Source organism: Pantherophis guttatus, chromosome 2, assembly GCF_059756535.1.
Source record: "Pantherophis guttatus breed Tessera chromosome 2, ASM5975653v1, whole genome shotgun sequence".
Classification (NCBI taxonomy): Eukaryota; Metazoa; Chordata; class Lepidosauria; order Squamata; family Colubridae; genus Pantherophis; species Pantherophis guttatus.
In genome coordinates this window covers 119,654,443-119,666,573 of record NC_142064.1, presented here as the reverse complement: position 1 = coordinate 119,666,573, position 12,131 = coordinate 119,654,443, and the positions used below count along the sequence as shown (strand labels likewise).

The 12,131-nt window shown below is 39.7% G+C and overlaps 1 protein-coding gene and 1 long non-coding RNA gene across 3 annotated transcripts; one reads left to right on the top strand and one right to left on the bottom strand.

The window, feature by feature from the left end:
- Positions 1-480: 480 nt before the first annotated feature.
- On the bottom strand, positions 481-1,883 carry LOC117675355 (uncharacterized). The gene is made up of 2 exons (XR_004594186.2): positions 1,813-1,883; positions 481-687 (listed from the first exon to the last, which is right to left on the bottom strand). It is a non-coding gene; the product is annotated as an uncharacterized LOC117675355 (long non-coding RNA).
- Positions 1,884-2,097: 214 nt separating this feature from the next.
- On the top strand, positions 2,098-11,738 carry UBL4A (ubiquitin like 4A). Of its 2 annotated transcripts, none has more exons than XM_034434147.3 (4): positions 2,098-2,443; positions 5,358-5,463; positions 8,342-8,547; positions 10,156-11,738. In XM_034434147.3, the coding sequence occupies exons 1-4, from the start codon at positions 2,396-2,398 to the stop codon at positions 10,264-10,266; spliced, it is 471 nt and encodes a 156-aa protein (XP_034290038.1). In that variant the 5' UTR covers positions 2,098-2,395; the 3' UTR covers positions 10,267-11,738. The 2 variants fall into 2 exon arrangements, with proteins under 2 accessions (XP_034290038.1, XP_060539351.1); XM_060683368.2 differs by having other exon boundaries at positions 2,164-2,443; positions 8,342-8,538.
- The last annotated feature ends 393 nt before the right edge of the window (positions 11,739-12,131 follow it).

Genomic DNA, 12,131 nt, shown 5'->3' with positions numbered 1-12,131 from the left:
TGATGTCTGGGTCAGTGGTCGGAGCCTCCCGCCGGTTTTACTACCGGTTCTTGTGAACCGGTCCGAACCAGGGGCAACCCAACACTGCTGCTATCAATGTATTAGTGTAAATCCTCATTCTTCCTTTGGCAGGGAAGTAAAAACAGATTTTGAATCCTTGCCTCCAGAATAAAAGGTTGGTTGGAGACTGTGACTTTTCCTTTTTGAAAACATTACAGCATGTTGTGATGGAAGCTAACTCATAGCACCAGTCTTTATCCACCAATATTTTTGATGGCTGCTGCTGTATAAGGGAGAGAGAATTGTTATATATGTAATGAAGCAAGAAGCTAATCCATTGAGAGGGATAATCTGGCTTTCTATAATGAAGACAATGTTGCATGGATTCTGCAGTTCGATGTTATTGCTTCTCTATGATGTGTTATTCAAAATTATGTGTTTTCACCCTTCTGTCCTTGGCTCAATGAATATAGGAGTTAATTGTTTTACCAATGTAGACACTGTATTTTTCTGCATGGTATGATTTGTACATAATAGACTATGACTCACTGAATTACATTAGACAATCAGGGGAAAGAAACTTCAAACAATTCCAACGCAGAAAAAGTTAGCTATTTTTAAGTGACATTGAAGTCAGTCAGCATAAATCCATTCTGGTGATTTTGTTCTATTAATGTAATGGGGAATCTGGAAAATCAAAAGTAGCTCCAATTACTAGCAACGTAATATATTATATACAATACAATACAAAAGAGAAAAAGCACTGACCCAAACGAATAACTTTGTAACAAACATATGACCTATTCTACAATATAATAGATAAAAGTAATTGTGGATCAGGAAGTAGAGAACTATTGCTCAGCTGAAAATATCCTCTTATAAGGTATTTAAAAGGACAGTGGCAGATCATTTGTTCTTGAAAGGTATGCATTATCCAGACTCATTTTAGTCAATTTTCAAGTTGTGTTTTGGCATTAAAACTGCCTTAAGTGTTGGGACAGATGACCTACTCTGGGGAAAGATGGGGACTGTAACTCTGTCCATCCTACTGGACTTCCTGTGGCTTTTGATAGCATCAGTTATGGAATCCTGTGGAGTTTAGAGCTGGAGTCGAAGAAGTGTTCTTCAATTATTGTCCACCTGGACAATATCCAGTCAGCTCCAGAGGGTGGCTTTAGAGTACTTTTACCAGGCCCTTTGACTACAAGGGGGATCCCAGAAAGTTCTGATTTAACACCCATGCTGTTCAGCATCTTGGTAAAACACTAGATAAGAATATCAGGAGGTTTGGGGTTGCGTGCTACCAATGTGCTGATGACATTTGAATCCTATTTTGTCATCAGAATCAGGTGAGATACTACAGATATGCGACTATGATTTCTAGCCTAGGGCCGTAACTACTAGACAAACAGGGTCTCAGGTAGTAATTTACATCTCAAAACTTCTCACGCATTGAATTATTTTTAGCTCAAGCTCTAAAAATGAAGAGGGTTCCTGGAGATAGCCCCATAACACTGCTGTATGTCATTATGCTCTTTCTTTTCTCTGCATAGAAGGTGGATAGTATTATTTTGGAAAATAGACGACCAAATTATGTATTTGCTTCTTTTCTTAAGTTTCTTGGATAAAGGAAATCTAAGTAGCTTAGACACTTAACTGAAAGGAGACTAACAATTTTGCTAACCCTTTTCTTTACATTTTTCCATTAACTCCTATATACCGTACTAGTTCTCAGATTGCTCCACATGTGGCAGATTTTTTAAATTGTCCAAACTAAAATCCCAAATTTAATTAACAACTTCGGAACGCTACCTGAGGCTTAATATAAAGGAGATTCTCTTATCTTGATGTTCTACTCCAGAAATCTTCAAACTTGGCAGCTTTAAGACTTGTGGACTTCAACTCCCAGAATTCTCCAACTAGCTATGCTGGCTGGAGAATTCTGGGAGTTGAAGTCCACAAGTCTTAAAGCTGCCAAGTTTGAAGACCTCTGTTCTACTCTCTACCTTGCAAGTATTCTCACTATATAAGCAATCCTCAAACTTGAACAAACTCTTAACACTATGACTTCCTCTCTATAGTTAATCACTTCGGAGCATGTGACATATTCTCCTTTAGTCGGCTTTTCCGCTTTCCGGTCGGTTTAACGCTCTCCGAAGTTCTATTTCCGACCATAGAGACTCCGCGTCTCCTCTCCTTCCTGTCTCTCTATGATACCCTGACGTAGAGATAGGAGGCCGGGTCTTTTTTTTTTTCTTTTTTTTTTCCGCCTAGGTTAGTAGGGAATGCGTTGTGTTGACCCTCCTACTGGACCGCTCTGTTTTGGGTTGTCCGTCTAGCTGTCTATGATTCTCTTAAAGGGGCCGCTTGGCTTCCAGAGCTGCGGGGTCCCGAGATGTTACTTACGGTGAAGGCGCTCCAGGGCCGGGAATGCAGCCTCCAGGTAGTTCTTCTTTCTTGCCGGGGCGGGGATCGCAGCGGATCGGCGCTGGGGGCTTGGGGTTCTCCCGAGGGCAGAGGGAGGGGGCTTCCTGGAGGGCCCGGCCTCCCCTTGGGCCTTGTGCCGGGCAGGCAGGGCGGTCGAAGCAGGCGGCGCTTCCGCTGTTCCCGGGGCAGCGGGTCCTTCTGGGCCTCAATCCTTTTCTCCGCTCCTCCTTGGGTTCCTTGGGTGCTTCCTGGAAGGAGAGCAGAGAAGACCCTCCCTGGCCTTCCTTCGGGAGCCTTTCCTTCCCAAGACCCGGCAGCCCCTGCTTGACTCACAGCACTTTGGCCCCAACTGGTGCCAGAGCTGCACTTGGCGGATTAAAAATCTTTCTTAATTAAAAAAAAAAAAACAGGACCCAATCGAGACACCCAAGAGATTGAGGCTGGCCTGGATTTGCAGGATGGCTGACATTAATGTAATACTTACACCCTGCATCACAGGCCTTAAGAGGAGGCAGGCAAAGGCCCCACATCCCTATTCCCACCGTTGTCAACTAGGTACGCTGGTAAATCCACCCTCTGCTTTGTGTGGCCCAGAAGGAGGTTTTCAAAAGGCAAATGTCTCTAAAGGTGGTAGGCAGCCATTAGGACTAGCACCCAGTGATAGATAGATAGATATTTAGATAGATACATAGATACATAGATAGATACATAGATCCAGTGATAGATAGATAGATGGATAGATAGATAGATACATACATACATAGATACAGTGATAGATAGATATTTAGATAGATAGATAGATAGATAGATAGATAGATAGATAGATAGATAGATATTTAGATAGATAGATAGATAGATAAATAAATACATAGATAGATACATAGATCCAGTGATTGATAGATAGATAGATAGATAGATAGATAGATAGATAGATAGATAGATAGATACATAGATACATAGATAGATACATAGATATTTAGATAGATAGATAAATACATAGATAGATACATAGATCCAGTGATAGATAGATAGATAGATAGATAGATAGATAGATAGATAGATACATACATACATACATACATACATACATACAGTGATAGATAGTTACAGTGATAGATAGATAAATACATAGAGACATAGATCCAGTGATAGATAGATAGATATTTAGATGGATGGATGGATGGATGGATGGATGGGTGGATGGATGGATGGATGGATGGATGGATAGATAGATAGACATACATATATACATGGATAGATAGATAGATAGATAGAGATAGATACATAGATCCAGTGATAGATAGATAGATAGATAGATAGATAGATAGATACATAGATAGATACATAGATAGATACATAGATAGATACATAGATAGATACATAGATCCAGTGATAGATAGATAGATAGATACATAGATACATAGATACATAGATCCAGTGATAGATAGATGATAGATAGATAGATAGATAGATAGATAGATAGATAGATAGAGCCAGTGATTGATAGATAGATTATTTCAATTTATATAGCTGGTCATCTCAAATACATGACTTGAGAGCTTACAGCAATTAAAAATAGAATAACACAATATTATACACACACACACACATACTCCAGGAGTTTGAAATCATATTTACATACAAGTAGACCTTGACAACCATTTCTTTTAGTGACCGTTCAAAGTTACAACGGCATTGAAAAATGTGACTCATGACCGCTTTTCACATTTGCAGCATCCCACCCATGATCATGTGATCAAAATTCAGATGCTTGGCAACTAGTTAATGACCGTTGCTGTGTCCCAAGATCAGGTGATCCCCTTTTGCGACCTTCTGACAAGCAAAGTCAATGGAGAAGCCAGATTCACTTAACGACTGGGTTACTAGCTTACCAACTGCAGTGATTCACTTAACAACTGTGGCAAGAAAGGTTGTAAAGTGGGGCAAAACTCACTTAACAAATGTCTCACTTAACAATATAAATTTTGGGCTCAATTGTGGTCATAAGTGGAGGACTACCTGTATATTATTTCAACTCAGAGATCTGTAGCCATAGTTTTTCCATGAACTACTAGGTTCTGAATCTCTTGTAAACTCCACTCTTAACAAGTAGAGGACTTTAGGTTCTGTCATTGTTTGAAACAGAGGAAAAGCACTTTCTTTCCTGTCATGCTTACTGAAACCATTAAGGGAATTTATGTAACCTAATACTTGGTCAAGTTCAAATTTGCTTACTTTGACCAAGGCAGATACAGTTTTCACCTTCACAGTTTTAACCAACCTTGAGCACAAAGTATTTCATATTGAAGTATTCAAATATTAATTTTTGTACTATTCTTTAAGAATTTCATGTCTATATTCTCTGAGGTTCTTGCTCCAGTTGTTTAAGGAAAGGTCATATCTTTGTTACCGTCAATAAATTAAGAAATTTGGCGGGGGCAGGGGGGAAGCCAGAGGTTAAATGCAGTAGTGTTTGCGATATTTAATGAGCTATGAAGTTTTATCCATAAATTTCCAAATCATAGTTTGCATTTTTCTCCCACAGAAAGGAGTGCTTAAGTCAAAAAGCACCAATAATATTTAATAGATGTTAATACTCTGCAGAAAATGTCTATACTGAAAAAAATTGCATTTGCTAATTTTCTGTGCACCAACCTCAACTCTATGAGTGGGGGGAAAGTTTGCAGCCATAAATTCAATACAAAGTAAAATTACTCCTTTTCAAGTAGTTTGCTAATGGGGAAAACTTAACAGACCAGCTGCTGAAAGATAGGTATTCTTAGGGATGTATGTATTGCTAGGGCGTCTAGCAGGAGTTGAAAAAGCATTACTCAAGTCCCTCTCTCAGTTTCTTGGTCTTGTATTCTTTCAAATATAAAATTGAGACACACTCTTTGTAAGTCTCACCAGACAACATTCTCCCTTCTCAGGTCTCCCCTGATGAGCGCATCTCCTCTCTCAAGCGACTTGTCTCAGAAAAGCTGAATGTCCCAATCTCTCAACAGCGCTTACTTTTCAAAGGCAAAGCTCTGGCAGGTGGGTGCCGAATGGTTAATCATAAGGCAGTTGGTGATACAGAGAGGGCAATCAGGTTCATCCAAGGTAGCAAGTATAAGACATCTCAAAAAGATGTCTCAAAAAGAAAGGTGCATGGATTCATTAAGAGGAATGAGACCAATAGTTTCTGTGACATCCAGTTTGACAGAGATATGAGAGAAACTAGCACACAATTTTGCAGGTTTATGGGACAGTAGTAGCTCCTACTTTCTGCCAGTCTCAAAAATGTACCAATGCAACCTGTCCTGATAGTTTATATATATATGTGTGTGTGTGTGTGTGTGTGTGTGTGTGTGTGTGTGTGTGTGTGTGTGTGTATGTTTTCTCAGGTTTTCGCGGGTGTTTGTATGTAGGTCTTTGGTTATTCGGGTCTTCTCCCACGTAAAATTGGAAGTGTCTTGGCGACGTTTCGACGAAGTCTCATTCGTCATCTTCAGGCTGGTGTTCTCGGCTTCGTGGAAGACCCGAATAACCAAAGACCTATATATATATATATATATATGTTTTCTCAGGTTTTCGCGGGTGTTTGTATGTAGGTCTTTGGTTATTCGGGACTTCGTCGAAACGTTGCCAAGACACTTCCAATTTTACGTGGGAGAAGACCCGAATAACCAAAGATCTACATATATATATAGCAGCTCACCAGCTCAAATCCCCCTGCAACTCAGACTAAGCTGAGCACAACCAAGCCCCTAACCAATCAGAACACACCTCCACCCAATCAGAACACAGCCAAGTTCCCACCCAATCAGCTCCCACCCCCACTAGCAGTTAAAAGGAAGAGACAGCTGCGATCTCACATCGCTCCTGGAAGCACGAAGCCGAGAACACCAACCTGAAGATGACGAATGAGACTTCGTCGAAACGTCGCCAAGACACTTCCAATTCTACGTGGGAGAAGACCCGAATAACCAAAGACCTACATACAAACACCCGCGAAAACCTGAGAATATATATATATATATATATATATATATATATATATATATATATATATATATATATATATATATATACACATATGCATATTCTTTCTAGCCAGGTTTTACCTACGTAAGCTAAGATGTTCTACAGCCCTGGTTCTGTGAAATCTCATTCACAAGTTTCTGGGCTTTCTGTTTCTTGCTGACAAACCAGCTCTTTAGGAGACTCAAATAGCTATTTCTGCCTTGAGTGTGTGTGTGTGTGTGTGTGTGTGTGTGTGTGTGTGTGTGTGTGTGTATATATATATATATATATATATATATATATATATATATATATATCTAGATATATATATATATATATATATACACACACACTCAAGGCATATATATATAATAAAATATTTTTATAAATTTTATACAAAATAAATATATATATTTATATATTTATATTAAAAATTATATTTTTATTATTATACAGAACAATTAAAACTCGGATCACATGTTTTCTGAATAGTTTTTATCCCAGAGCTATAATTGCACTCAACAATGAACTAAAGGGCCACCATCAGTGAGCTGTTGGACAGCATTACTTGGTCTGTTATCTGGATGTTTGGGTGGTTTAGGGGTGGGGAATTTGTGGTGGGTGGGAGTGTGTTTGGGAATTGTTATGTGTGTTGGACCTGGTCTTTGGGTGTTAAGTGAATTTCGTTGTATAGGTATACTGTGTATACACGTACAATGACAATAAAATTATTATTATTATTATTCCTATAAACTGAGTGTAGCCAAAGTGATCAAATGATGGCTGTGGTAGTGCAATTGAAGCTCTGCCTGTCTTTTTGTGTTGCATGGCCATAAAAACCAGGCAGAGTTTGAATGTCACTATCACACCTGCCCTCTTGACTTGCAGTACTTTAACTATGTGCTGTAAACACCCCTTGATTCTACAATACTATAGTATCGTAGCAAGAATATAGGTTTATCTTGCTGATCCCTGGCTTATATTGTAGTTTGTAGCAATCTGTGCAAACATTTGATGTGTACATAGTTTTCTGTATTTATAAAAAATATTAAATACCATTTGTGTTGAGGTACTGTATGTGTAAGAGAAGTAGTGTTTATAATATTTTCTGTACAAAGCTTTTATCTGTAATTAAAGTAGTTTTATGGGCTGGCAGCATATTTCAGAGAAAGATAGAGGCTCCTCTGATTAGCCAGTTGCAAATGATACTCTGCTGTGTCATTATCTGGCTGGACATTTGTGACAGTATGGAAAATATTCTTTCATTAAATATTTACTTCATAATGCCCATTAAGAACTAAGGAGCCTCACCTTTGGAAGTTTATATGCTTTTTAAAATGGAATAATAGCAAATATCTGCTCTTTTTAGAAACTGGGCTAAATCTCACTAAATAGCAATAGCGATAGCAGTTAGACTTACATACCACTTTACAGTGCTTTACCAGCCCTCTCTAAGCGGTGTACAGAGTCAGCATATTTCCCCCAACAATCTGGATCCTCATTTTACCCACCTTGGAAGGATGGAAGGCTGAGTCAACCTTGAGCCGGTGAGATTTGAACTGCCGAACTGCAGCTAGCAGTCAGCTGAAGTGGCCTGCAGTACTGCACTCTGAAGAGAATATTATTTGGATTTGGAGAACGAAAGTTCACTTGTTCAGACTTGAAGTCTTATCTACTATTATAGAAAGCAGATGGGGTGATAATAGCCTCTGGTCCTTAAAATCTATAATTATTAGGTATGTGTTCATTCTTAAGCTGTTGGTTGTTTTTCACCACCAACATAGTAACGCAGCCAAGCTTTTGGAAATAAAGTTTTGTTTATTCAGTGCAGGATGTCCTCTATTAGATCTGCTTTGAATTGATTGCTTTATGCTCTTGTCCACTCAGCAGCCCCTTCCTTTTTTCCTAGATGAACATCGTTTGTCTGATTACTCTATTGGACCTGAGTCAAAGCTCAACCTTGTGATCAAGCCTTTGGAGAAGGCATCACCTGAGGATCCTACCAGCAGAGCTGGCCTCCCACAGAGTTCAACCATCTGGCACATGCTGGCCCAAATCCTGAGCAGGCATTACACTGTGGCTGATACTGAGAAAGTGCTGGAGCAGGTACAGAAGGTAAATTTTCCTTTCTATATGAATGGAAATATAGTGGGGAGATCTCTAACTCTGATAGCATTGTGCGACTCTGTTTGTAGGCATGCCAACATAACCGCAATGTAGCAGTAGTAGAAGGTTACATGGGTATTAGATTAGTTTTGAAAGGGCTCAGCAAATTTAGGCCTCTTAAGAAGAGAGGGATTGGTCCCAAGAGTCCACTAGAAAGTAGGAAAAAAAGAATCAGATGGGGTATTATTTGGGGGCAGGGAGAGAATTGTAAATAAAAATAAGTTCATTCATACATAGAACTTATTATTGAATTTTATCTTGCATGTTTGCACTAAGCCATAATGTCTGGCCTGAGAAGATTAAAGTAGCAGAACAGACATATTTTAATTGAGGTCTCCCGAGTTAAAATCTATCACTCTATTTAAAGAATAGCATTATGTTTACTTTTTGTAGCTTTCTACATAATATAGAAAGAGGCCATATACCCACCATTAGAAGTACTGCTACAGAGCAGGAAAGTAATCTGTCTGTTTCCCTCTTTATTCAGCCTATAGAAACCTGGGTTCTTTTTAACCTTCTAGAGCAGGGGTGTCAAACTCAAGGCCCGCGGGCTGGATGTGGCCTGCGATGTGGTTGGATGTGGCCCACAATGTGGTCAGATCTGGCCTGCGGGGCTATCCTGGAAAATGTAAGGGGCCAGCCCACGTTGCTTCGGTCTGGTCTACCCGCATCGCTTCAGCCCTGTCTACTCAATGCAAAGAGGAAACATCGGGCCAGCATGGCTTCGGCCTAGTCTACCCAATGCAACGAGGAAACATGCCAGCAGTTTGGGGAGTGGCATCAAGTTGGCCACACCCAGCCAGTCGGCCACGCCAACCCAGCCCCCCCTCCTCTCCCGAGGTCAACCATAGCCCTGATGTGGCCCTCAATGAAATTGAGTTGACACCCCTGTACTAGAATCTGCCCAATTGCTCATGAATCTGCTTCCTCTTTTTATCCAGAGATGAGGTAATAATAATGAGGTAATTGTAGAGCATGAGATAGCTCATATACTGGCAGAGCAAAGCTACTTTCAGGTTCCAACACCAGAGCATCCACAATATCCAGGTTTTGCTGTGTGGGAATGAACAAAGCTTACGGTATGTTTTGTAAGTACGTGCTGGTTACCAGGCACCCAAATTGTGATTGCACAACTGTGGTGATACAGCAATGATCGTAAGTGTGAAGACCGAGGACGGTTCACAAGTTGCTTTTTTCAGTGCCATTGTGTCTTCAAATGATCTCTAAACAAATGGTTATAACTCGACCATTGTATTTCTTGGTGATTTCCCATTTCAGTGCTAACCAAGTTCAGTCTTGTTTTGCTTTCTAAAGTCAGCCAAAATCAGCTAGATGCTGCCACCTAGTTGTTCTCAGGGGAGGAAATGCAAAGAATCTTTCCTGGACCATCTTCCCAGGAATTTTAGGATTGCAGCCTCAGTGGCTTTAAATGTATTTGCATTAATGCATACACCAGTGTCTGTCTGTCTCTCTGTTTTTATTTGGAAATGTTTTGGCCATTGCCCAACAATTTTATTCAGTCCTTTCTCTTTCTCTTCCTCTCCTTCCCTTCTCTAGGATTATGAGCGGAGCCTTCGATTGCTGAGCCTAGATGACATAGAGCGTTTAGCCACCCGCTTGCTTCATCCTGAAGTAGCAGAGGCTGTGGAAATGGGTTTTTTGGATTAGCTGCTGGAGAATTGAGCCCTATTCATCACTTTGGACAGTAAACCCCTGGGCAGGGCCCAGTTTGGGGCCTAATGCGAGTGATTTCTCTGGACTGCTGTTAAAGGGTCACGGAGCATATGTAACTTCTCCCCATCAATTAAAAGTGGTGATAGGTGAGATTAATCTGTTCTGTCTAGTATGTTCAACAGAAGTGGGAGAATGGCATTCTTTAGAGAAATTGTTTGCCTTTTCTTGAGAGACGCAGTTACCTTTGCAGTTGAGGGTGGCTTTGTTTATATTTGAATTTCTTGTTTAACCCCAAAGCCTGGTTGCATCTAATAGACTCCTTTTTTATTGTTTTACTCAAAGGCTTTTCTGGCCATAAAAGTTCACTGAAGCTTCCAGGCAGAAAATCAAATCTGAATAATACAAATTTGAATTATGACTTTTCAAAACTAGCATTGATACTCTCCAGAATGACTACGCAAGCTTTGACAATGTAAGGGACTTATTCCGAGTCCCCTGTTTAATTAGCATTGTTAGATAGGAAAACATTTGTCAGATATTTTAGATTGTTAAATGTTTCAAGAAACAAGATAACTGAATGTTAATCAGATGGCTAAGCAGTGTTTACTGGCAGAGATCTGCATATATTCTGTATGTTTAATATTTCTTAGGTAGATCAATTGAGCCCTTGTAGCAATGCATTCAGCTGCAATCCAGAGTACACCTAAATTTGCTGGTTCACTGCCCAAAACACCCTTCCCCAAATTAAGTGCAATCCAGATGTGTGGTGGGGTTTTTTCAACTTCCAGAATTCCCAATCAACATCTGGAGAGCACTTAATTTGGGAAGGCTGGGCTCAGGAATTGTTAGAATAAGGCAGCAGATGTCCCTAGAAAAGCAGATCTACTGCCTTGGCTAAAAGCCAGGCCTCTCTACCTAAGCCCTCCCCTTTCACCTGGTAGTATTTTTTATTGCAGATCCTGAAAATGGGGTAGAGTTACAAGTTGATTATGAGCCACACAGAGAAGGATTGTGTCTATGACCCCTTATTTTTATTGATGTATCCATATTCCTGAGTTATACAAGAACAGGATTTGGTTAAGTAATTATTGACTCCAATGAAAGAAGAAAAACAAAAGACCTCCTACTAAATTTGTCTGTGTTGTTTTCTTATCCTTACGGAGATGGTTTAAATGAAGCAGACAAAAGTATGGTATATCCAGCCTTCCATGAAAATGTGACTTATGATTGCTCTTTAAATCATTGATAAATGAACCTCACTTTTAGAATTATGTTTTAGTAATCTGTCCATGCCATGCTTGATTTTACATGTCTCAATCAGGTTCCTCCAATGTCTCTTGTTTTTTAAGATAGGATCCCAAATGCTGTAGCCTATTAAAAAAAAATTCAAACATGGTTATCAGAATTGTCTGGAATATTACAGATGTGGATGCAAGGGTATTAAAGTTTTGGCAGTTTTACTTTGATCTTTTTTGCAACAATCCATAATCCGGAATGTGCTTCTTGCATATTTCTGCATAACTCACACTGAATCAGCATCTTTATTGAGCTATCAACTGTGTCTCTGAGATTAGCTTTTAAGGGCTCAAACCACAGCCCTTACAGAAAATGGTGAATGTAATTATTTTTTACCTTCTAACAAAAATGGGAGCTTCTCATAAGTTTTCCTACTGGTGGTGGAATAATACAGGCTTGGTCACCCGGAGCCATATTTTTAGAATGGAATAAAAAACAGAGCTGGGTGTTTTCCACAATGCTGTAATCTCAACAGTATTCAATACCACAAGTTGAAATGGATACTGTACAGCAAGAACTAAGCTCTGCTTTTGATTAGAGCAATGGCACTGGGAGGTGGAAAA